At 42.3% G+C, this 26363-nt stretch overlaps 1 protein-coding gene across 5 annotated transcripts; it reads left to right on the forward strand.

The window, feature by feature from the left end:
• On the forward strand, positions 1 to 26363 carry ckap5 (cytoskeleton associated protein 5). Of its 5 annotated transcripts, none has more exons than XM_055029354.1 (45): positions 1 to 128; positions 2574 to 2671; positions 4304 to 4497; positions 4618 to 4824; positions 5287 to 5458; positions 5542 to 5674; positions 5757 to 5857; positions 6702 to 6815; positions 7035 to 7139; positions 7291 to 7380; positions 7955 to 8119; positions 8205 to 8333; positions 8409 to 8579; positions 8651 to 8752; positions 9288 to 9398; positions 9494 to 9586; positions 10537 to 10722; positions 10796 to 10890; positions 11224 to 11407; positions 11526 to 11668; positions 12551 to 12725; positions 12806 to 12919; positions 13013 to 13141; positions 13219 to 13413; positions 13491 to 13614; positions 13703 to 13776; positions 14615 to 14725; positions 15068 to 15190; positions 16048 to 16197; positions 16289 to 16492; positions 16840 to 16975; positions 17097 to 17290; positions 17379 to 17551; positions 18615 to 18638; positions 20359 to 20523; positions 20608 to 20728; positions 21871 to 22050; positions 22121 to 22308; positions 22998 to 23073; positions 23143 to 23331; positions 23410 to 23547; positions 24799 to 24882; positions 24969 to 25128; positions 25205 to 25326; positions 25515 to 26363. In XM_055029354.1, exons 2-45 carry the CDS (start codon positions 2615 to 2617, stop codon positions 25767 to 25769), a joined length of 6156 nt encoding a protein of 2051 aa, XP_054885329.1. In that variant the 5' UTR covers positions 1 to 128; positions 2574 to 2614; the 3' UTR covers positions 25770 to 26363. The 5 variants fall into 5 exon arrangements, with proteins under 5 accessions (XP_054885329.1, XP_054885320.1, XP_054885346.1 ...); XM_055029345.1 differs by having other exon boundaries at positions 1 to 115; XM_055029362.1 differs by lacking the exon at positions 1 to 128 and adding an exon at positions 227 to 427.

Genomic DNA, 26363 nt, shown 5'->3' on the forward strand with positions numbered 1-26363 from the left:
GACGTACATGCAGCTGAGGCTTTAAGACTCGGCCAGACTTCACTAGGGTGATCTCATTATAGTGCCCATATCACTGGGTTACCTACGTCTTATTGTCCTACAGAGACGTCAACAGGTATTCTTTTCATGTCAGTTTAATCCTCCACGTCGACTCGCAGTCCATTTTGTATGTGTCGGTGTGTTTGAGCTGCTGTGGCGGAGAACTGCGTTGTTCGGCCTGGCTGTGTTGGCGCGGATGGACGGTTAGCTCCTAGCCGTTTCCAGGCAGCTAGTGGACGTTAAGAGCCATGAGCAGGCTCTCATTGGGAATACTTTCTGCACATGATATTTTTTCATTCTGTACAAAGCATTAGTAGAGTCACATTGTCTATATTGAATTAATATGATGGATGCTACTGGTGAGGCGATTTAAACCAGAACCTCCGGGGTAAGTAACGGAGCAACGGCTGTTGCTAAGGTAGCTAGTTATCATTGTGCTGGTTCAAATTAAACGGTTCGGTAATATTCTAACATTTTCTCAGCTTGAGTATATTGTTTGTTTTTTAACTCGGGTCACGGGTAACTAGCCTCTGACGGGGCTGCTGTTTGGTTAAACCCAGTGGGTTTTCGGGTGCAGCCATGTTTCTGGGTTAGCTTTGCTTGGGGATTTGAATGAATTAATTTACAATTCAATGACGCTGAACCAAATGAGAGTAAACATCAAGTTTGGACATTTCTGGATCCACCCTAATTTAAATCTGACTGTTTTAGTTCTTCTCTACCTTGACCATCGTTTAGTGTTCATTAATATAACATTATCCGTGGTATTACTTATGCTGTTTTCTGTCTTGCGTTTATGCGCTTTTACTGTTGCTGTTTGTCTGAATTAATAATGAGATGTTTGTGGATGTACTATGATCCCCATGACTACCTGTCCTACAAGTTGTAGGCGTTTCCCTCGATGCCACACCTGACTGAAATGAACAGGCCTCTGCATCACCTGACTGCATGCTGAAGGGATGCACTGAAGGATTTTATTGTTGCAATATCTGTTTTAGTTTTCTTTAACATTGTAAATCTAATTTTCGTGGATTCTCTCATGAGGCTGGAGTTGACTTATAATTGTAACTTCTGATTCCACTGCATCCTTCACTACTTTGACCATTTTTAGACTTGTATTATTTTACACCATGAACAGGATCATTGAATCACATTTGTGAAACTTATTAAATACAAGCATAATTTGTTGCTCACAAGGGGAAATTAACATATTATTCACAATTAAAGTGTTATTTGTGAATAATATGTTAATATGCACTATAATGAGGCTATTTTGCCATTAGAGTAGTCTGGGTTTGAAGAGTCTGAGTGTTGCAGTTTCTGAGCTGGACCAGAAAAGTCACTAAGTTGGCCTTTTATTAAACTTTTGTAAAACCGATAAAGGCATCAGAAATTAGGTTTTATGTATTCTGCTATTAATGTGGAGTAATCTAGTGTACATTTAACACTAACTGGAAGACATTTTAAATATCCAAATTAAATCAACAAAACAACTGAAATGATAAAGTTAATTTTAAAGACTTTGTAAACAAAACTGTACTTAAAAAATGACAAGTTGAGACTAAAGCACCAAACTGAATATTTTTATCATCCAGTTTTTGGTAGAAAGAGGGGAAAAAGATGTATGATAAAACATGCCAATTGAAATTGAGTTGCCAATTGAGCAGTCAAAAGACTTATTGATTATTGTTACAGGCTTAATTGTGGCTTTTAAGATAAAACAGATAAAAATTGTTCAGAATTTGAAAGAATAGATGAACTTCCTCTTTAGCCATTTCTTGAATCAGAAGCTAACTGAAGCTTCGTGGTTCTCCGGCTACTCTGGTTGGAGAAAAGTAGCAGGAATTCCTTACACAAGGTTTCTAGTTTTGTCAGTTTAACATGTTTGTGTTTCCTGTACAATGGACTCTGAGCTCAAGGCATTTTCATTCCGTTTGCCCAACTAGTTTGCATCAATGTGAAACATGAGCCTCCAGCTATTTCTTTAATGTGCTTTGAACCACTAAGTGGCTTGAGAGCGTCGCTGCACTTTATGGACTCTAATTGAACAAAAGTAGAACTATCTTTCAGCATTTTTTCCCTGGGTCTTCACTACTTTTTCCTCTGACTATAACTTTTTGAACTTTAATTTGATCTAACTTACAGTCTTTGGCCTGATCAGTTTTTTTCAGCCTCCCTCTGTTGTTGTTTGAATGTTCTCTGTTTGTGTTTCATTAAATTTGAAATCAATCATGCTGTTCCTAAACATAAATGTTCCACACTTGAGTACATTTGGTGTGAGGAGTAAGAAATACTCTGCGACAGACTGGTGACCTGTCCAGGGTGACCCCGCCTCTTGCCCGGAACATTAGCTGGAGATGGGCACCAGCACCTCCCGACCCCACTAGGGTCAAGGGTGTTAGAAAATGGGTGGATGGAGTAAGAAATACTTCACTCTAGAAAGAAAATCCAAAGTGCTCTGCCTCACCAGAAAGGCTGATAAAATGATTAGAGCTTAAATGTATGATGCTACTATTTTAATCTCTTGTTTTCAGCTAAGTAACTCTAGGGGAATCCCAGCCCCCGACCAGTAGCCATGGGGGACGATAGTGAGTGGATGAAGCTTCCCATCGACCAGAAATGTGAACATAAGGTAAGCAACTGGCCGACTGTCCTCAGTTAGAGGTGGTTGGATTTCAGTCTGATTTAATTTTTAATTTCTTAAACGTTGATTACTCCTTTTTCTGCCAGCCTCAGACAAAAGATGCTTTTCTTTTGGTATTATGACACAGATTGTGCCTTTTATGTCTTCACAGCCAAACATGATAAAATGTTACCAAATTTTATGTTTATAAACATAGACTTATGCTCACAAGTGTTGATGTGTTTCATATCTGTTTTGGACTCTGCAGAACAATGCAGTGAAAGTGGATTAACAGGCACATTGCCATATTTCTATCATTTCAGCAATAATTAAGCATCTATTTTTGTAAAAAATTTGTGTATTGAAACTTGGTCAAGTTTCAATTCTAAGTTTCAATTCATAGTTGGTAGCTGTATTAAAAAAAACAATAGTTTTGTCTATTGACTGCAGATGGAGACTCGAGGAAAGCGACGAAATCTGAAAATGAGCTGCAGACAGGTTTTAGGACCAGGTCAAACTATCGGGATCAGATCAGATGGGCTTAAAAACCAACCTAAGCCTCATCCTGCAGACATCAGGGATTCGGCTTCAGTCTCTCTGTCATGATTAGCTTCCTTTAGATTTGCTTACTCTGGTTTTTGGATCCTGATGAGGCTTTACATTTAGGATTAGACTAATACAGTCTTAGTGTAACCTCTAATCCATGGCTTCAGACATCGGTCCTAATATTGTTTGGTAAATCTAAACAAACAAGAACAATCTACCTCTGGTCAGCTATAATGTAAACAGTTAGCTTTTAAAGTTTAAAATATCTAAAGCAGGAGTTTATATTTGGCATTTTTTAACTATTGTCTCCACTACTGTGTAGAAAAGTAAAAGAGCTTAAAGTGTTTTATCTTTTTAGACTTGAGGCTATAATGGAAATAACTTCAGCAAATTAATTGGCAGTTTCTGCTCTGTGATCAAATGACTGCATGATATCCCAAATATTTCCAAATAGTTTTTTTTCCCTTATGGTTGACGTTGTTTTGTTTTTAATCGGATAAAGGAAAGTCCTCTGATATTTTTTTCTGAGCCATGAAAATGAGCAACCTTGTCATGCTGCTTTTTAACCAGTCACTTTTCTCTTGACATTTTTGATTCGGTGACTTTTTAATGTTAAATGTGAGCGAGAATGTTTTTGCTAAAATCTCTGCAGACCCCACACATCCTGGACCGTAGACTTTTACCTTCAGATTGGCACCATTTGCTAAAACCAGCTGCCACAAGCTCTTAAAATTAAAATGTCTGTAAATGAGTGTACATGTTGTTCCTTTATGCTGATTGTATTCCTTTTATAGTTTGTTTATTTAGTCTGTGTGCTTCGAGAGCTTGAAACCAAAGTCAAATTTCTTATTTTTGCACACAATCTTGATCAGTAAAGCTGATTTTGATTGGCTCAACAGATAAACAGATAAATGAGCCTGGAAAAGAAATGGCATCAGTGCAGTCAAGTTAATTCATGCAAGTTGGGTTGAAATGAGCCTGTTTGGATACCAGAGACGCTGTTCTTGGTTATCTAGACATGTAAGATTCCCAAAAGTGGTGATAAAACGTTTTGCTTGTTTGCTGTGAATTATCTTTTGCCTCCACCTCATTCAGGTGTGGAAAGCCAGACTGAATGGTTATGAAGAAGCTCTGAAGTTGTTCCAGAAGATAGAGGATGAAAAGAGTCCGGAGTGGGGGAAGTACCTGGGACTAATCAAGAAGTTTGTCACAGACTCGAATGCGGTGGCTCAGCTCAAAGGCCTGGAAGCTGCCTTGGCCTTTATTGAGAATGCTCATGTGGCTAGCAAGTAAGTTCTGTTCACAGCAGGAGTTTAACATTTGGTGTTATTTTTATAGCAGGTCTTTAAATAATGGAGGTGGTTCACTGGTCATAGTCCAGGAATGTTTGCTCCGTCTCTGTGCTGCAGGACGACGGGCGAGGTGGTGTCGGGCGTCGTCGCCAAGGTGTTCAACCAGCCGAAGGCGCGAGCCAAAGAGCTGGGCATGGACATCTGCCTGATGTACATCGAGATAGAGAAGGGCGAGGTGGTTCAGGATGAGCTGCTCAAAGGACTGGACAACAAGAACCCCAAGATAGTGGTAGCGTGCATCGAGACGCTCAGGAAGGCTCTGAGGTCGGTGGCTGCGCCATTATTTTCTGTTATCAATGTTTTAATTTGCACCAAATCAATTATTTTTTTCACAGTTTCCTGTAAAACAAATTCTTAGAGTTTTGTTATAATCTGAGCTAGTGGGAGCATGTAGATATTAAATAGAAAAGGTCCCAGAATGGAGCTTTGCGGATCCCCGCATGTGATTTGCTGCTTTTATAAAATGGATTTGCAACTTTGAGGGATTTTCACGACCACAGCAGCTTTTTGTGAGGTCCTCACAAAAAGCAATAGAAACCACTCCTGAGTTATTGGTACACTAAACTAAAAGTTGGTTTTGGGGTAAAATGGCAAAGAAGGGTCTTTGCACAACACCAAGATGTCAGGTTCTGCACTGACTTCCACCTGAAAAGCACCAACAAAGAGAAGTTGTTTAACTGAGAAATACTCTGATTTGGTCTTTGTTCTCTTCATTGCCTCCCCCAGTGAGTTTGGATCAAAAATAGTGACCCTAAAGCCAGTAGTGAAAGTTTTACCCAAACAGTTTGAGTCCAGAGAGAAGGCGGTGAGGGATGAGTCTAAGTTGCTTGCTGTGGAAATCTACAAGTGGATCAGAGACGCTCTGAGGCCGCCGCTGCAGAACATCAACTCTGTCCAGGTGGGACCTGATCAGCTTCACACAGAGTACAAACGGAGCCCTGCTGAAGTCTAGATGAGTGTTTGCTTGTTTTCTCTCTGCAGCTCAAAGAGCTGGAGGAGGAGTGGGTGAAGCTGCCCCTTTCTCCTCCCAAGCAGACCCGGTTCCTGCGCTCTCAGCAGGACCTGAAAGCAAAGTTCGAACAGCAACAAGCTCAAGGAGGAGACCAGTCTGATGGTAAGCCTGGCTCATCTCTGACCCGTTTTATTGTTTTCTCTTTGGTACTGGGCAGTCACAGACTCCTCTGCTCGTCTCCCAGGAGATGAAGAGGAAGAAGCTGCAGCAGCTGTGGATCCGTACGATCTGCTGGAACCTGTGGAGATTCTGTCAAAGATGCCCAAAGACTTCTATGACAAAATTGTGAGTTTTTCAAAACACTTTTAAACCTCTGTGTAGTTTTCTTCCAGGTACATGTATATCTATATATTTTTTTTTACCTTTGCAACAGTTTCAGTCAGGCTTGTCAAATCTGATTGGGGCTTTTCTGATCCAAACATGACATAAGTCCAAAAAACCCAATAAAATAGTCCAAATCTCAGCCTTTGCTGAAACTCATGACCATTTCATAATGGCTCTTGATTGATCAATGATTATCAAGTTTATTTATGCTTTACAGTGAGGCACAAAGTAAAGACAGCAGAATAATTGACATAGTGAACAGTGTTGCCACCAGCTTACAGTCAGACATGCCCATCTGCAAAGACAAATGCACATAAAGAAGAGATCAAGCCAAAGTGACCAAAATGTTTTAATGGACAGATTTTAACAATAATTATTGTCGACGTCCCATTTGATAAATTCTAAACACTTAAAATTAAATTGGCAGTAAATTGGTATTTTATTAAAATGCTCAAGTTTTCTTTTCTTTTTGTTTTCTGTCACCCAGAAAAATGATTTTGAAGGAATTTTCTATAAATACATTGTAAAAACCTGCTAAATGCTGTGAAAAGCAAGTCTAAATTTTAACATCCAGTCCAACATGTTCAAAAGAAGCCCAGTTTGGGGGAAACTACCCAAACTGGCAACACTGTTTTCAGTAGAAGTGACGAGTAGCAGCTGCTAGAATAACCAAGCTTCACATATGACAACATTAAAATCACAGAAAGCAGCTTGGTTCCACTCGTAAACATTTCTAACGATGCAGTTTGTATTAATAATCTGCAAACGCTGTGAGAATAAAAATCCTGGGCTTTTATTTCTGCAGGAAGCTAAAAAGTGGCAGGAGAGGAAAGAAGCTCTTGAAGCTGTTGAAGCTCTGATCAAGAACCCCAAATTGGAGAACGGCGACTACGGAGACCTGGTCCGCGCGCTGAAGAAGGTGCAAATATTACGTTAATCTAATGTTTCTCAAGTCCTACAAAAACAGATCTTCAGATACTGTTCAGAATTACTTTTTTAAAGCATTTCGTTGGCTGATATTTGAACTGCACTGTAAAGACTTGCCAGCTGTCTGAGGAGAGAAGGCCGTTCAGTCTGGCTGACTCTCGTATTGGCCAATAGGAGTTGAGTTGGAGCTGATCTGGTTTCTCTGCTGCAGGTTGTGGGGAAAGACGCCAACGTGATGCTGGTTTCCATGGCGGCCAAATGCCTGGCTGGACTGGCCTCTGGTCTCAGGAAGAAGTTTGGGACGTATGCAGGACAAGTAAGGGAATCTTATCTTCTGGTTTATTAGACGTTCTTCCCTCAAATTCTCCGGATTCTTTTACTTTAAATTGAGGTATGTAAGAAGACTGAGACCCATGAATCAAACGGCTTCCCTCACAGATTTACTTATTTAAAATTTTTTTTTACAGGTGGTTCCAACTATCCTGGAGAAGTTTAAGGAGAAGAAGCTGCAGGTTGTCCAGTCCCTGCAGGAGGCTATTGATGCCATCTTCCTCACTGTGAGTACAGTAGGCATTTTTATTTTTTATTTTTTAGTATTTAGTTTACAGTCTACAATATGTAAGGAAAAACTGCTAAATGTATTTTTTATTTGTGATCATTCATTTTTGTCTTATTGATTGCAGAACAGTTTAGGTTCTGTGGCAGCAGCATAAATATTTTATTTGTTTTTTACTGAAAACATTTATTGTGTGAGCAGTTACCATGGTAACCTTACTTTAATCTAGCTTATGACTTTAAACATAGCATAGACGTCCTCATCATAAAATGTAATTGTATATTTTCTAAAGTACAAAATGGTGAATCAGGAGGTTCTTTTTTTTTTATTTTCTGCATCATGATTTTTTTTTTTTTTTTTTTAGCTTTGCCATCACTGAGCTTCTTGTCTGGCAGACATGACGAAGCGTTATCTCTCTGGATTGATTTAATTTGAATTTTTTTTTTTACTAACTTTCTTTGAATCCACTTCCTGCTTACTGACTGTTATCCACCAAACATTCAGCTGATGCTGCAGCTCCTAATGTGTTCCAGTAGTGCTGAGATGACTGATATTTTAAATTTTTTCTTCCCCAGACGACTCTGCAGAACCTTTCGGAGGACATCCTGGGTGTGATGGACAACAAGAACCCGTCCATTAAGCAGCAGGCGTCTCTGTTTCTGGCCCGATCTTTCCGACATTGCACGCAGGCCACACTGCCGAAAAGCGTTCTGAAGCCGTTCTGCGCCGCCCTCATCAAGGTTTGTCCTCCAATACATCAGCAAACTGAAGACGTGACTGTTGGTCATCGTAAGAACTGATCATGTCCTGCTTTGTCATCCACAGCAAGTGAACGACTCGGCCCCTGAGGTTCGTGACGCGGCCTTCGAAGCTCTGGGAACGGCCATGAAGGTCGTTGGGGAAAAGGCTGTGAACCCTTTCCTTTCCGACTTGGACAAACTCAAACTCGATAAGGTGAAGTTTAGAACCAGAGAATCGTCCTCAGGCCCTCATGCTATCGATCTCTGACTTTCTGTGTTTCTCTAACAGATCAAGGAGTGTGCTGACAAAGTGGAGCTTCCTGGAGGTAAAAAAGGAGCAGCTGGAGGAGGATCAGGAGCAGGTGACAAGAAACCTGCAGCTAAAGCTCCTCCTGCAGCCGAAGCCCCTCCCAAATCCTCGGCACCGCCGAAGAAGAGCCAAACCGCATCATCCAGCAAGGTATGCACAGAACGAAACCCAAACGGTTCCCGTTAATGATCCAGAGTTGCTAAACGTTTTGTTTTTTGCAGCCGTCAGCTGGTCCAGCTAAAAAAGGGAAGCCAGCATCAGCAGCTGGAGGGAAAGCCAAGAAGACATCAGACAGCAAAGAAATCATAGAAGCTGAAATATCTGTAAGTTCAAAAGCAGTAAAATCAGAGCAAATTTTTATTTCCTGGGTCTGGAGGGACAGAAACAACGACGACATAAATCTGGAGAGGAGGATGAGGTTAAAACTGAGACGTTCATTTGTAGAGCACAATTCAGCAACAAGGAATTATTTTCTTTATGTCACTAAACACCAAACAGTAACTGATTATGAGACAAACAATAACCATAGCATTTTGTCTAATACCACCATCAATTATCAAAATGTATTGATCAATGATTCACATATTATTAGTCAAATGTAATAACCAGGAAGGTTGTTTTTAAGTAAATAAAATGAAGGGAATCTGAAATTGAGTTTCTGTTTAATATAAAGTTTAATCCTTGTAACTTTGTTGCAATAAATTCACCTTTTTCAATGTTTTTGGATTAATTGCTGTTTCAGCTTTCAGTCTAAGAATATTATAAAATTCTTAAATCTTCATTAAGCTCTTTTTAATGGAGATCAGGTTAGATGGCATTGCTAAGTTTTAATTTCTAACTGTTTGCTGCTATTTCCAGCCTGAAGCGTGCGAGGAGCTGGCAGCAGCAGTACTTCCTGCTTCCTGTCTGCAGCAGCTGGGCTCGGGCAACTGGAAAGAGAGGCTGGCCAGTATGGAGGATTTCCAGAGGGTAAAGTCTCCCAGTTTACTCTGAAACCTGTAACTTCCAGCAGCCACCAGTCTGTACAGCTGAGCAGAAGATTTATCTTGGATTCCTGTCTGCAGGCTGTGGAGACCATGGACAAGGCGGTGATGCCGTGCCAGGCGTTGGTCCGGATGCTGGCCAAGAAACCGGGTTGGAAGGAGACAAACTTTCAGGTTCGCTGCTGGAATCCAACAGGCTAAAGCTCAGTGGCATTCTGGTCCCTGAACGCCGAGTCTCTGGGAGACGGCACGCCCAGATCTTTTTCTGTGCTGTTGACGACGACGAAAGGGAAGAGCAGGATTTATCACGGCTGACTAAGAAACAGAGAGAGAAGGGCATTGCGCTTGTAAACTCATCTGTCTGAACAATTGGCATGTTTTTGAAAGTAATTGGAATCTAGTTAAATGTTTCAGTAAATCATATCAGGAATATTAAAAAATATATAGTATGTAGTTTGATGCAACTACATATTTTTACTTTTTTTTTTTTAACCCTTCTTGGCTCTCAAGCACTAAAACATTTATTAATTTTATTTTGTTTTTAAGTCATGAATGCTGCTGTTGGATTAGGGATATTAAGGCATGTTTACATGAAAAAACTATATTTAGTTATTTTAAAAATGTCCCACTTTACATTGAGAAATTTTAACTGAAATGTCAGTCTTGCGTTCAGCGGTGGACTAACCTAAAGAAATGACATTTAAATAACGTTTTGATCCTCTTCAGTCAGGTTGGTTCAACTGCAGAACAAAAAAATGAGGCGTTAGATCCTCATACGTGTTTGAGGGTAAATTAAATCCTTTTCTTTGTTGGAGACATGAATCTTTCTGTTTATTGATTTTATATTCTGAGTTTGACTGATAATTTGCAGAATAAGCTCAATGGTTTGTTGATGAATAAAAAGATGGACAATTATTAACTGATCCATTCCATGAAGCCACTCTTGACCTTTTTAAATAAACTGTTACTAAATTGTAATATTATTCCTGGGAGCGATGCCATCATGAAACCGAACAAGGTTAAACATTTTAACTTGAGTTTTCATTAAAGTTCAAACTAAATCCACCCCACGCAGCTGAACCTCGGTGTCTGTTTTCAGTTTCTAACGCTGTGACCTCCTGCAGGTGATGCAGATGAAGCTGCACATCGTGGCTCTTGTGGCTCAGAGAGGACAGTTCTCAAAGACGTCGGCCTCCGTGGTTTTAGACGGTCTGGTGGATAAAATCGGAGACGTGAAGTGCGGCGGGAACGCCAAGTCGGCTCTGACGGCGATCGGAGAAACGTGCTCGTTGCCGTGGACAGCAGAGCAGGTGAACCCGGTGAACGTCAGCCAAGCCAACAGGACTGACTGTGCGATTCTAACACGGTTTGTTTGCACGTCAGGTCGTCTCCTTGGCGTTTGCACAGAAAAACCCCAAAAACCAGGCGGAGACGCTCAACTGGCTGGCGAACGCCATGAAGGAGTTTGGATTTGCTGGGTAGGTTTTCCTCAGAGGCAACAACGTTCCTAGTTAAATCTTTCCAGATGAAGTAAATGCATCTTTTTCATGAATTTTAATGTACATGAAAGGCTTAAATAAAAAATTTGTAGAATGTGCCCATTTTTTAATCCAATTAATCACCAGAATAATCAATTGGCCATTGTTTAATTGCAGCCCTTCTGAAATGCTGTGAAATTAATTTTAAAACTACACATGTAAAATGTTAAAGTAACTTGACAAAACGTAATCCCTGTAATGAAAGAAAGTGATTTAAAAGCTGAGACGTTATTGTGATGGAGTAATATTAACCCTTTCGTTCCTGCTCTGCAGCATCAATGTGAAAGGCTTCATCAACAACGTGAAGACGGCTCTGGGCGCATCGAACCCCGCCGTGCGGACAGCAGCCATCACCCTGCTGGGAATCATGTACCTGTACATGGGCCAGCCGCTGCGCATGTTCTTCGAAGACGAGAAGCCGGCTCTCCTCGCACAGATAGATGCCGAGTTCGAGAAGGTAACGGACCGTCAGACGTGACCCGAACCCCGATCAGAACCACGCAGGAGACTCGGGTTTTCTCTCCGCTCTGCCGCAGTCTGAACAGCAATGATAGAAACTGTTCTCTCCCTCACAGATGCAGGGTCAGTCGCCTCCAGCTCCGATCAGATCCACCAAGAAGACGGCGGCGGAGGAAGATGGAGACGAGGCAGCGGAGCAGGATGAAGATGGAGGAGCGGGGCAGGACATCATGGACCTGCTGCCCCGGACTGATATCAGGTACGTTCTGCAACTCCATAATGAAATGGGTGGGAAAACTAAGATAACAAAGTTAGACTAGAAATGTGCAAAAAGAGCAGAAACTTGATAACATGACAAAAAAAAACAGAAATGACTTTTTCTGCCACCTGTAATCACAGTGGGGATGATGGTTTGACACATACAGCAGCTAAAAATGTATTTCTGCTCCAGTTCTGAGCAGCATAATCATTAAACCAATGTCTCTAGAATAGATGGCAAACACAAGTTATTGCAACAAACTCAAGGTATCAGATTGGCACAAATTTGACACAAGAAGACAAATGCTACAAAAAACAGGAATATTTTCTACCTGATGAACTTTATGCTCACAAACAGCTGCAGTTGCTGTCTTGTTTCACTGTTTTTATTTCCTAATGTGTATCTGCTGTGAACTGTGCTGTAGCCCCTCAGATTTTTCTTTAAATCAGAATCGATTAAATCATGTTTGTTTCTGAAAAGCATGCCTTGACATAATTTTGCTGGTTCAAGAAACGATGGGAGGTCTGATTGAAACTTTTTTGTTTTGTTCCTAAAATAGTTCAGAAATCTTTACTTTTAATATTAGATTTTATTTCTTGCATTAAACCTAAAGTTTTTTTTGTTGTTTTTTTGTAACTTAAAATTAAAAATGCTTCCTTTAAAAAATGAACAAGGTTAAAATAGTATTTTAATGATGGTAGCAATCTTTAGAAATGGTAATACAATGTTTGTTCTTGAATATTATTAGTGTGTGAACAATACTTCAGTCAGGAACCACTTTTATTGTTTGAGATCTACAGAATTATTTTCAGGAGCAGCTAAGCTCATGAATTTTGCTAAAGGCCTTTTTTTCTTCTTCTTTGTTCCAATTAATTTTCAAAGTGATAAGATCACATCCGACCTGGTGTCTAAAATTGGAGACAAGAACTGGAAGATCAGGAAGGAGGGTCTGGATGAGGCTGCGGCCATCATCTCTGAGGCCAAATTCATCACGGCCAGCATCGGGGAGCTTCCTCTGGCGCTGAAAGGGCGACTCAGCGACTCCAACAAGATCCTGGTAACCTGGACTGTTCTGAGTTTGGCCTCTGGGTTAAACCTTGTGACCGTAATGATGACCGTCCTGTTTGTGGTGTGCAGGTCCAACAGACCCTGAGTATTCTGCAGCAGCTGGCTACAGCTATGGGGCCTGGACTCAAGCAGCATGTGAAAGCTCTGGGGTTCCCTGTTATCACTGTTCTGGGAGACAGCAAGGTATTCCACCTCAGCTCCAACAGTTTAAACAGAATCTCCATGACAGACCGTCAGCACTTATAATTGGTCTGAGTTACATTTTTCCCTCTGCAGGTGAACCTGAGGACGGCTGCCCTGGCAACCCTGCAGGCCTGGGTGGAGCAGACTGGGATGAAGGACTGGCTGGAGGGAGAGGACCTGTCCGAGGAGCTGAAGAGGGAGAATCCTTTCCTGCGTCAGGAGGTGCTCTGACTCCGCCGCTGCTCCTCTTCACAGTGGGGATGATGAAGATCCGACTCTAACCTGCTCTTCATCCTCAGGTTCTTGGCTGGCTGGCAGAGAAGCTGCCGACCCTGAGGTCGGTTCCCGGGGACCTGATGCTGTGCATCCCGCAGCTGTTTGCCTGCCTGGAGGACCGGAACGCCGACGTGAGGAAGAAAGCCCAGGACGCCCTGCCCACCTTCATGATGCACCTGGGCTACGACAAGATGAACAAAGCCACAGGAAAACTCAAAGTACAGAGCTGTCAGCGAGGTGGTCCGTGTTTGATTGAGACTTTTGTTTCCAACTTGGTTTGTTCATCTCTCCTCAGCCTGCCTCTAAGGATCAGGTGGTAGCCATGTTGGAAAAGGCCAGAACAGTGATGCCGGCTAAACCTGTGGCGCCGGCCAAAACGGGAGGAAAAGATTCTGCAGAGCAAAGCAGAGCTCCTTCAGGTGAGCTCAGACATTCAAGGATAATTTGTGACAAACCAAACTTAAACTAAATGTAGATAATTCAGATGTTTGGTTGTTGTACGTGCAGCTTCCAGGGCCAGCGAGGATTTCACTGATAAACCGGAAGCTAAGAAAGTCAGAGGAGGAGGAGCTGCCAAGAAGGTACATCTGTTTGGATCAGGGCTGCAGCTAATTATGTTAATAATTGATTAATGAGATTTTTAAAAAGCCACATTCTGCAGATTTTTCAATTAACTACATAAGCTTATTTTCTGTGTCACAAATACATTAAAATTAACAAATCTATTCCTTTTTTGGATAAAAAAAATTTGTATTTGTTGTCTGAAATGAAAAAATAGCATTTTTTTTTCAGTGGATGTTTGATCATTTGTAGCAAAGGATGCAGCTGAAAATACTTCAAATAACATGTGAAAAGTTTAGCTCCTTCTGCTCAACATCAGTTTAATGGAGGGTTTGTTTTTCTCCCCATTAACTTATAATTAGAAAAAGATGCTTAATTGGAGGAGCGTTTTTGTTTTTTGTACAAAATATGAACAGAGTGAATTTTTAATCTGTTTATGTTCTCTACCCTGAAGTCAAGTGTTTCTTTTCTTGAGTCTCCTATTCCAAATGTATTTATTTTTGTAAAGTTTTAGCTTGATTTCAGTTGAATATTTCAACAAACTGGCTGTTTTTGAGTTATTCCAATTAATGATTGATCAATTACTAAATTAGTTGATGATTATTTCAGTAATGGATTAATTCCAGATGAGATAAATTACTGTTTTAAGTAATCATCCGATTAATGAAACTTTTTTTCTCACTTATTTATTTGATAAAAGAACAGAGTCTCTTCAGTCCTTTTCATTAATTAGTCTTGTTAGTTTTGAATATTTAGTCTTTTGTTTTTTTGCCCTCCTCCCCTCATGTTGTTTGTTTTGGTCGCGTCCCCTCCATGAAGTTTGTTTTGTGATGTTTTTATTTATTTTCACTCACCCAGCCCCCCTCTCCCACGGAGGAAGCTCCCCCTCCCTCCAAGGAGAAGGAGTGTAATGGTAGCAAAAAGCCGCCCGTCAAAGGGAAGGCTGCTGCTGCTGCTGGCGGCCAACAGGTAGTTGAATGCGGACGTCTGGATCGTCCCTCTCTTTCCTGAATGCTGTCAGCTTGGCAGATAGTTAACCTCCGCCTGGCTTCTCTCAGTCTAACTCTGCATCTCCAGTCACTAACGCAGCCTCAGAGCGTTCACTCAGCTGTGGAAATGACACACCTCGTGTGACGGCTTCCTAGTATTAATGTCTCTGTTAACCTGCACAGAAATCTCTCCATCATAACTCTCCTGGTAGCTCTGGTTTCTTCTTTCCCTCACTTTTCTGTCCAGTTCTCATTAAAACTTTGTTTTAGAAAACTTCCCGCCTCTGTTCGCTCACTGCTTCTGTCTGTTTGTGTCAATCAGGGTCCAGCTGGTAAGAAACCGGCCACTAAAGGCCCGAAGGATGATGAGGATAAGTCTGGGCCGATCTTCATCTTGGTCCCCAACGCCAAGGAGCAGAGGATCAAGGAGGAGAAGCAGCTGAAGGTATCTACAACTGCTGATGTTTTTTGTAATTTACCGATGTTTTTATGAAGCAAAACTTCTTTTCATATAAATTACAAAACAGGATCAAGTGAGACTTTGTAAATAGTTTAAATCCAACCATTTGAGTGTTTACAGGACTAAAATGACCTAACCTTAGTGAAAATATTAATTTGCATTAGTAGGATTAACATGATATGCATATCTCAAACATGGCTTATGGTGCCATCAGGCTTTCCATGCCTGGATGACGGATGTTGTTAAAGTAATTAAGAAAACCTTTAAATATATATTTTTCCAGTTGATGGATAAATTACTCATAAACTGTGTTTCCTATCATTATTGCAACATTTATCATAAATATCAAATATTACATCTTAAATCTGTTTTCAGTATCTCTGGCAATGGAGAGAAAATCATTTTAAATTCTTTTTCTGTGGTTTTTTACTCGTTCTGTGATTATATTTTAGTTTTCCTTTTGAGATGGTATTTAAAACGTTTTGCTTAAAACACGTTTGTTCTTCATCCAGTGGGTAGAAAATCCAGAAATTTTACTCGAGTAGTAATGGTGATACTGTATAATAAAATTACTAAAAAGTAATGAGTACAGTCTAGTAAAAGTACTCCTAAAAGTACTGACCACAAACCTCAAGAGTGAGCAAAATTAAGTAGTTGCCACCAAAATCTGTTAACTTTCTGAACCAGAAAGTTTAGGGTAGCACGTTTAGCTCGAGTCAGGAGTTTGGAATTCTGGGTAACTTGGCTGCATGTTAGCATTGCTAGCTTGATACTCAGGTTAGCCTCACCAGGTGGTCTGACTGAAATCAGTGACGATCTAATGCTGAACCTCTGGGCTCCAGATTCTGAAGTGGAACTTCATCACCCCTCGGGACGAATACGTGGAGCAGCTGAAAACTCAGATGGCCGCCTGTTTCGCCAAGTGGCTGCTGGACGAGTTGTTTCACTTCGACTTTCAGCGACAAGTGAAGGCCATCGGGGTCATGATCGAGGTAGGAGGGTGCCAGAGCCGCGGCTGCTGTGAACCGGGTTCTGACCACCGGGTTCTGTTTCTAACCGATGGTCTGTGTCTCTGGCTGACAGAGGCTGAACAGCGAGAGCGAAGCGACCATCAGCTGCCTGGACCTGATCCTCAAGTGGATCACGCTCCGCTTCTTTGAAACCAACACCACCATCCTGATGAAGGTGCTGGAGTATCTGAAGCTGCTGTTCACTATGCTGAACAGGGAAAACTATCACCTGACGGAGTATGAAGCAAACTCCTTCGTCCCTTACCTCATACTGAAGGTACACACACACACACCATCAGTCAGGGGTTTAATGAACAGGGTAAATATTAGCATGAAAATGTAAAGTTCATGACACCTGGAATATATTAGCAGACAATTGTTGCGCTCCACAGTCCTTTGCGATATGAGTTTTCCTCTGATATTCTGATCCATCCATCCATTTTTTTACGCCCTTTTTCTTCGTGGGGTCGGGACATTTCAGGTGAGAGGTGGGGTCACCCTAGACGGGTCGCCAGTCCATCGCATTCTGATTATATTTTTGCTTGTTTTTAGTTTTTATGGTTGTGGTTGCCGTTAACGGCTCAGCTTGTCATTTAGAGTGAGATGCTCATTGTTTTTCTTCAGGTCGGAGAGTCGAAGGATGTGGTTCGTAAAGATGTCCGGGTCATCCTCGGCATGCTGTGCAAAGTTTATCCTGCTTCCAAGCTCTTCCCTTTCCTCATGGAGGGAACCAAGTCCAAGAACTCCAAGCAGAGAGCTGGTAGGGTAGTCCAAGTAGAGCTTTTCCAAATATTAAATCGCCTTGACGTAAACATGGAGCACAGATCAGCCAACCTTTAGTTATGTTTGCTCCTTCATGCTGAATATTTTGGTTTCCTCAGAGTGTTTGGAGGAGTTGGGTTGTCTGATCGAGGGCTACGGGATGAACGTGTGCCAGCCGACTCCGGCCAAATCCCTGAAGGAGATCGCCGTCCACATCGGAGACAGGGACACGTCCGTCCGAAACGCTGCCCTGAACACGGTGGTGGCCGTCTACAACGTCTGCGGAGACCAGGTCTACAAACTCATCGGAAACGTAAGAGTCAAAAACCCAACAAAGTTTAGAGCTGTAAATTCTCTCCATAAAATCACCCAGAGACTCATTTTGTGTGGGTTTTTTCCAGCTGTCAGAGAAAGACATGAGCATGCTGGAGGAGCGAATCAAGCGATCGGCGAAGAAGACGCCTGCGGCTCCGGCGAAGCAGAGCACCGCCGAGAAGACGCAGCGGGAACAACCGACCAACCCCAATGCTACCTTCCTCCGCAAGCCAGCGCAAGAAGACCCCGGAAAGCTCAAGTAGGTCCCCGCTTTTTACTGGAAACCAGTAAAACATGCTCCAGTTATGAACAAAAATATAAAGTCTAAGCTGCTTTACAAACTGTCACACTGAAATGAATCAGCTCAAAATAACTGACCACAAAATTATCAACATCTATCAGAATTATTCCTTGAACCAGTAGAAACTGGACCACAGCAGTTTTATTCATATTTATCATGCATTCATATAACAATAGTGTTTAAATTATTATTGAAGGTTTTCAATATGGACTCATCTGGAGGAAAACAAGGCAAAGTAAAAGTTTTCTGAAATAAATCAATCTGTCCATTATCTTGGAGGTGAACTATTGACATTGTTCAGCTCTGAAAAAAATCAAGAGAAATTAAAATGATCAGTTTTTCTGGTTTTCTCAGGTGTGTTTTTACTCTATGAACCACTGACAACATGTCTCTGAAATTCCAAACAAAAACTTTGCCAAAATAATGAAAAAGATGCAGAGCGTCCAGACCTCAAATAAAGCAAAGAAAACATAGTCATGTTAATTTAGAAACAATACTAATGTTTTAACTCGGGAAAAGTTCAGAAATCAATATTTGGTGGAATAACCAGGAGGGTTGCATTGGTCTCATTTTTCCAGAGTTGTATTTTTTTTTCTATTTTGCAATCTCTCGTCTTTACAACCTAAAACTAGAAATTAAAGTATTTAAGAGATGATGGTAAGAGTGAAAGGGCCTGCTTTCTTGTTACATCCTTCATAGATATTTCCATGTGTTTCTCTCTGATGTCTGTTTAAATGTTTGTGTGTGTGAGACTTTCTGACCTTTCCGACTGTTTTCTCACCAGCATGCTGACCGTTCCTCTTTTACCCGTCTGTGTTTAAATGTTTGCTAACCTCTGATCTGTCCTCCTCCTCATCCTCCTCATCCTGGTTTTTGAGCCGCTGCATGCTGGGTTGCTCTCACAGTCACACATCAGTTCAGTGAGTCTGTGAAACCAGCCTGCCTCTGGTCGTTTCTGTCTCCTAACCCTTCATCTTTCTTCCTGTGTGATCTGCTCTGCCTGCCTTCCTTTCCGGAGCAGAATAATGTATCGCACGTATAGGATGTGAGTACAACTCCTCCTCCTCCTCCTCCTGATTTCTGTCGTCATTGTAAATTCACCCTAAAGCTCGTCATAAATCAGCATAACAACCAAAAACCTGCCGTGGCTTTGAGTTCTGGTGAAGCGCCACACTAACTCAGCTCTCACTTTCACTCATTTCTCCTCTTCCTCACTCGCCTGTTTGTTTGAGAGAACCTGAGAATCGGATCAGACCGGCTGCTTGGCGTCCAGCTGAGTTGAGGACCGATGGGTCCATTGTTTCATTGAAATATTGCTTGTTTAAATTTATTGCTGAAGAGGGCAAAGTATAAATCACAGTTATTATTTGATCTTTAATCATAAGTACCCTCTAGTCCACAGGTGTCAAACTCTAGTCCTAGAGGGCCAGTGTCCTGCAACTTTTAGATGTGCCTCTGCTGCACCACACCTGAATAGAATAATTAGATCATTAGCAAAGGATCTGGAGAACAAGGAGGAGGTAATTTAGCCATTTCATCCCAGTGTTTTGTACCTGTGGCCCTTGAGGACTGGAGTTTGACACCCCTGCTCTAATCTCTGAGCTGCTCCAGAACAGACTCGGATGTTAAAGACCACATGCAGCAGCTGCTGACTTGGCAGATCAATTACTCTATTTGTTTTCTAAAAGTTGAGATAAAGACTGGAAACAACTGAAGTCATTTAATTTCCTCTAATGCCTTAAGCTCTTTTGGGTTTTTGCCCTTTAACTTTGTTCAAAACGACGTCATTAACGTCCCATTTCCTCCTCCACCCTCTGGTTCTGTTCATCACGGTTATCCTTCACTTCCTGTGTTTAGATGAGCAAAAAGGATTAAATGGTTCATCTCAAGCCAACGCTGCTCATGATGATCCGTGGTGCTGCAGATCAACGTCACTTTGTCAAAAAAGAAAAAAGACAGAATCATGTTGAATAGATTTGAATTTAAATTTTTGATGGATTATCCATAATCTTGAAAGCGCTTCACCGCTGCTTGTATCCGTGATCCCTCTGTGGTCCTGTGATTGGCTCGGCCATGTTGTTTTGTGAGGTCAGTGCTGCAAAGCTCCAGTTCAGACGGAAAGACCCAACCTCGGCATCAACAACGACCTTTCCAACTAAATTCACCATTAAATGTGACTTTTAAAATGTGTAAAATTCACAGTTCCCACTCAGACTTGAAGTGGGTAAAATTTACAGAAAAGGAAATTTAAAGTTTTAGGAAGCGAGACATGCTTTGATGCTCTTACAGCTTCACTGTCATTACAAATGCACAGATATTCCACTAATGTCAAAAAAACACTTTACCAATCACAGTGTTTCTACTGAATAAAAATTGTAATTAAAATTACATGAATAAGTTTGTTTTCCCTCCAAGTCATTAAAAAATGTGGTGCCATCCTCCTCCTGCCGCTTACAGTAGCATCTGGTTGTTGATCACTTTCACTCATGTGAAGTGAAGAAAGTGTTTTTATTGTTTTTATGCAGCAGAAAAAAACACTTTATTCTACCTCAACAAATGTGTTTTTATAAATTGACGTTTGCATGAAACAAATTAAAATTTGCGTACAGTTTGGGATCATTTATGTCAAATATCACCCAACTCTGTTCATCTTGGATGCCAGAACCGTAAATATCTGAGGTGATTCGGTATGGAAGTCCAGACTGGAGCTAGGAGCACTGATCTCCACCCAGTAGAACTGACTGGTTTCTCTCCTGTCCGTCCAGTCAGTCCCGGCAGAACGCGCACAGCGACCATCCCTCCATCCCCAAGGAGTTCCAGCTGGACCTGGACATGATAGAGCAGGACCAGCGGAGCGTGTGTGAGCTGCCGGACCTGGTCCAGCACCAGCTGGATGAACTGCTGGAGCCCGTCATGATCCCAGAGCCGAAGTAAACGCACCGCCGTGCCCGAACGGAACCGGTCTGACTCCGGCAACCAGAAACGGCCTTAACGTTCCTGTGTTTCCCTCCAAGGATCCGCGCCATCTCTCCACACTTTGACGACCTTCACAGCAGCACGGCCTCCACCATCAACTTCGTCATCTCTCAGGTGGCGAGCGGCGACATCGGCACCAGCATCCAGGCGCTGGCTCAGGTCCGGTCCACTTCCACACACCGCTCTACATCACGTCTTTCTTCCACATCTCTTTGAAAACTTCATGGTGAAATTCAGGCTTTTATTCTGAAAAATAAACACAAACCACTAGGACTGAGACAATTAAATGATTATTAAGATAAACTAACGGAGTAATCGATTAATTAAAGGACACAGAGCAGTAATTAAGCTAAGAGGGTAAAAAATTTATAGTGTGCAGTTGAGGTGAAAAATAAAAATACCTTTTATCTGTAAATATTTTCTACGCAGAACTCAACTGGCTTCTGGTTCAAATTCTGTGCAAAAAAAAATTCTCATTTACCACATTTTGCTATCCAAATAACTAATTAAAGAATAATCAGCTGATCAGCCCTACACTGTATTGATAAGTTGACCAAAAATAGTTACATTTTTCACATGATTGATGGAAGTATTTTTGATTTTATTTTTGCTGCAAATGATTCATTGAAGGAAGCCTGTTTCATTTAGGAAATAAAATGTTTGTTCCCTATTTAAAAATGAATTGGATTATTTGTTGATTTGCATCTTCCAATGTATTTCTAATACTGTATATAGATCTGAACAGTCACATTTAAAATCTGAGAATGATTTATTTTTCACCTGGTTTAGACATCAAAATAATCCATTACTAAAATAATCACTTGCAGTCCATATAAACAATTTATATTTCTGGAAAAATCAGTGTGACAAAGTCCTTTATATAAATAAACATTCTGGAAAAGTGTTAGTAGTAAATGTTTCAACTTCAAGATGTACTGAATCTGTTTGCTGCCATTTTTATTTACCTGAGTAAACATTGAGTTGGGGGCGTGGCCAGCAGCAGCTTATCGGGATTTAAAGTGACAGAGACCCTAAAGCGACTCATTCTGAAAGGAGCTGAAAATAATCTGGACAGATCAGACTAAAACCTCATAATCCAAGAATGATTTTGTGCAAAAAAATTAAAAGATGTTGACTATTATTAGGAAAATATTTTGTCCTGCGCAGTATTCACTGAATGCAGAGACAAATATTTATTCATATCTTAATTTTATTAAGATATGCCTTTGAGGACATTTATGATCTCGATGTGACCCAAAAAGTAAATGAGTTTGACCTTCCTGATGACCTTCTCCTCTCAGATTGACGAGGTTCTGCGTCAGGAGGACAAGGCCGATGTCATGTCGGGTCACATCGACCAGCTGCTCATCGCCACCATCATGCAGCTGCGCCTCATCAACAGCACGCACCTCGCAGACGACCGCGTGGACAAGAAGGACCTCATCAAACTGTACAGCTGCATCATGGGAAACATGATGTCTGTGAGTGGGCGCACGCAGCGACGGCTCTGCGACCCGCGGGCGACCTCTAACCCCCTTCTCCTCCCCTCAGCTGTTCTCCATGGAGACGCTGGCCCGCGAGGCGTCGATTGGCGTGCTGAAGGACCTGATGCACAGCCTGATCACGCTGATGCTGGACAGCCGAGTGGAGGACGTGGAGGACGGGACGCAGGTCATCCGCTCCGTCAACCTGCTGGTGATCCGAGTTCTGGAGCATTCGGACCAGACCAACATATTCAGGTCGGTAGAAATGGATCCGTCTCTCTGACTAGGTCAGAACTCTGCAGCCTTTACGTTTTTTTTCTCTTTCTGTGCGTGTATTCGGCTTCTAAAAACCACCCAGCTCTTTTTGGCAATAAGTTTGTGTTTTTTGGTGTCTGGAAAATGAACCATTTCAAAAACCTACTAAATGTGACAATCGACAGGCGCTGCAACATTACCTAGCAACCAAGCTGAGCTCCAGCATGTTTGGTCAGCTGGTTTTACTGTTGTGTGCACTGGAAAAAACCCAAGTGCTTTATTGGTGACTTGCCGTCCAGAAACCTCTTTGTTTGTTGTTCAGGAGGCTCCACTTCTGCTTATCAAAGATGTGCGGTTGTGTAAATGTGCATGTTTGTTCACGTGGGAATGTAAACATTGAGTTGAGGGCGTGATTTCAAAGTGACGGAACCATAAAATAGCTTAACTCTCATTATCTAAGTGATTTTGTGCAAAAATATAATGAAAATGTTTTGTGTAGACCTTTTGCTAACCTGTTCAGGGTAACATGATGGATAGATGTATAGTTTGTGTTTGGACTTAGCTCTTTGTGATACCAGGGCTCGACTGCAGTCGGGTTTAGCCGAAGTTATCAAGAGCCACTAAAGGTCCAAACTCATTACAGCGAGTTGCAAACCTCCAGTTTGACCCGTTTCTTCCTGTTCCCACAGCGCTCTGCTGGTTCTGCTTCAGGACACGCTGGTCTCCAACGCCGGGTCTCTTAAAGTCTCTGAACTGGTGATGAAGGTGAGCGCCGGTACCGCTGCAGTCCCAGCTCAGTCAGTCAGCTCCGCTCTAACCGTTTATCCTCTTCAGTGTCTGTGGAGGATGATCCGCTTCCTGCCAGAGAACATCAACAGCCTGAACCTGGACCGGATCCTGCTGGACGTCCACAACTTCATGAAGGTTTTCCCCAAAGAGAAGCTGAAGCAGCTGAAGACGGATGTTCCTCACCGGACCCTGAAGACCCTCTGCCACACGCTCTGCAAGCTCACCGGGGTCAAGGTAACCAGAGGTCACACACCTCAGACGTGTTATTCCCGCAGGTGTCGTTTTGATCGTTCTTGATGTGTTTCTGGGCAGATTCTGGACCACCTGTCCATGATAGAAAATCGGAACGAGTCGGAGTTGGAGGCCTACCTGAGGCGAGTCGTCAAACACTCGGGAAACCTATCGGGAACGAAGAGCGACCGCGGCAACGAGAAGAGCGCCCACGGGACGGTGAGCGACAAACTTCAGAGGCAGTCGGAGCTGAAGGCCTGATCCGGTCTCAGATTTTACTTCCTGTTTTCCTCCATTTCTGAAAGTTCTTCGGGGCCCACAGATTTGGAAAAGATTCACTAAAGTTATGAAGAATTTAGCATGAAATGTAAAATAAATACCTAGTGACACAGCTGGCCGATGAATCGATTTTTGAAGATTTAATTTTTGGATTTTATTTAATGCATTCCAGAGGTCAGTGATGTCAGAGCACCCAGAGCAGCCATCTTGTTCTACAGTTTTTATTTATTTGGACTTTAAGTCAACTCTACCATGAAACGTCAGGGCCATGCTACAATTTATTTATTTATTTTTATTGCGAGAAAGTCAGTTATATGACAATAATAATAAAAGAAATATTAAGAGGCTAAATTTTCCTTTTTTATAAGGAATCCTACATGAAAAAATAACTTTAAATGAGGAACTTGGAAGATTTTGTGAAGTCATGCTCTGGTATAGAGTTTAAAAATAACAATTAATAAGTCAATACTTGAGACATGGGAGTTTAGTTTAACTAACTTCTGAATATTGATTTAAAAAGTCCTAAACACATTTCTCCAATTGTATAAGTGAAAACAAATCTGCGTTTTTTTTCTTATCAACTTCAAACAATCTATTTCTTAGTGAAAAGTTCCTTGGAAGTTTTGTTGTTTCAATTGTAATAAGATATTTACACCAGAAACGAGACTAAAATAGATTTAGTTTTAGCAGTGAGACGATGTTAAAAAGCTGGAAGGAACCAGATGTGAAACGTGGATCCAAACTGAAACCGGCAGCAAAGTTTCTTCAATTCAAAAACATTTGATTTGTCCCAAAGGGAAGCAAAATTATGTCATTACTCTGGTCTTTAGAGCTGCCGCTCAAGTAAGAACCTCCAGTAACTGTCAGAGTTGCAGTGTATATGAATAGGCCTCTGACTGAAGACTGTTTCTGTATAACTGTCTCAGTTTGCAGGCAGCAGAAACGATATTTGATTCAAAAATTCCTTATTGATTTCAAAAGGAAATTAAATATTCCTCACTAGCTGCTCCTGGATGGCATCATCAGTTCAGATGTGCTACTTTCTGCTGCAAAGATAATTATTCACACGTAATCTTTAACTGTGTGGTTTTCGATCCATAATACCGATGATTTGACTGGTCCATAACTCCGGTTCTGGAGATAATTGGGCTTTTAGATTCTGTCTGGACGTCTTACTTTGCTGTGCTGCAGGACGACCGCATGTCCAAGGCGAAGGTCAGCGACATCCTGTCCGAGATCTTCAAGAAGATCGGCTCCAAGGAGAACACTAAAGAGGTCCGGCTCTGCTCTGCCGCCGCCTCATTGACCTTTGACTCCAGAGTTGATTGGTTGTTAATCTGAGGAAACCGTTTCCCTGCCAGGGCCTGACCGAGCTCTACGAGTACAAGCAGAAGTACTCCGACGCCGACCTGGAGCCGTTCCTCAGGAACACGTCGCAGTTCTTCCAGAGCTACGTGGAGCGAGGCCTGCGGGTCATCGAGTCGGAGCGGGAGGGAAAACCTCGGATCCAGAGCTCCTCAGGTTCTTCTGGGTTTTGAACATCTGCCAGCCTGGTGTGTGTGTGTGTGTGTGTTAACGTCGCTGTGTGTGTTTGCAGTGATTCCTCAGCACAACGTGGAGTCCGGCCTCAGCAGCAGCAACGAAGAGCTAAAACCCGCCGTTTACTACGAGAGGCTGAAGATCCTGCGGCAGAGACAAGGCCTGGAAAACACGACCCGGGTGAGTCCAAACATCCTCCGCTTGGTTCTGGTTCCAAGATGGAAAATTAACCATTTATTGTATAGCATTTTCTTTGAGTTTGGAAAAAGTGGAAATTTTAAAGAAAAAAAAATCTTGGAAATATCAATTTATGTATTTTTACGTTTTGCTCGGTTGCCGTGGGTAACCGCCCCCCTCTGACGGCGCAGGCTCTCAGCAGCGAAGACGAGCCTCCGCAGCGGCCGGCCATCTCCTCCCTGCTGTCCTCCAAGCCGTCCGTGGCCTCGTCCACCGACATGCTCCACAGCAAGCTGTCGCAGCTGAAGGAATCCCGGGAGCTGTACCAGCAGGAGCACAACGCGCGCTCCGGATCGCCGACCCGAGCCCGCGCCGCCTCGCCCGCCACCGCCAACCTGGACGACCTGAAGAAGCGTCTGGAGCGGATCAAGAGCAAGCGGCAGTGAAGCGGTTCGTCCCTCTCCCCCGTCTCCCCGCTCCCGATGCACGGACAGGAGGAAGGCTGCGGCCTCCTCATCCTCACACGCAGCCTGACTCCGCCCACTGTGCCTGTGTGATGAAAAAATTAAAGCAACACGTCCAGAAACCCTGCAGCTGCTTCAGGCTGTCTGTATTATAACGCTGACCTGTCTCTAACCGTCATCCGGTTGTAAATATCTAACCTACTCTTCACAGCGCCCTCTGCAGGTGGGTTTAGGTCGCATCAGGCTGTAGATAATTCTAGTTCTCATAAGCTCATCTGTTCAGCAGCTGGAGCTGGATCCGGTTCCGACCCGCTCGGCTCTCCTCCGTCATTGTGGCTTGAAGAGCATGGCATGTTTGTGGCTGTTTTTATGTTGGTGTAAATAGTTTGTTTTAATAAAACTGCAGTTTTCCCTGCATCACCTGTCAGGTGAGCCTGTCTCTCACCTGTTCGGCGACGGGATCAGGTAACCCGGTTTTTGTATTTAATTCAGACGTCTGAACTGCAGTCATCTCTTTGTTGCTGTTATTGTATAATCCATTGTTAAAAACATCAATAAATCTTTTTTTTAACAACA

Source organism: Poeciliopsis prolifica, unplaced genomic scaffold (assembly GCF_027474105.1).
Source record: "Poeciliopsis prolifica strain line A6 unplaced genomic scaffold, Auburn_PproV2 SCAFFOLD001, whole genome shotgun sequence".
Lineage (NCBI taxonomy): Eukaryota > Metazoa > Chordata > Actinopteri > Cyprinodontiformes > Poeciliidae > Poeciliopsis > Poeciliopsis prolifica.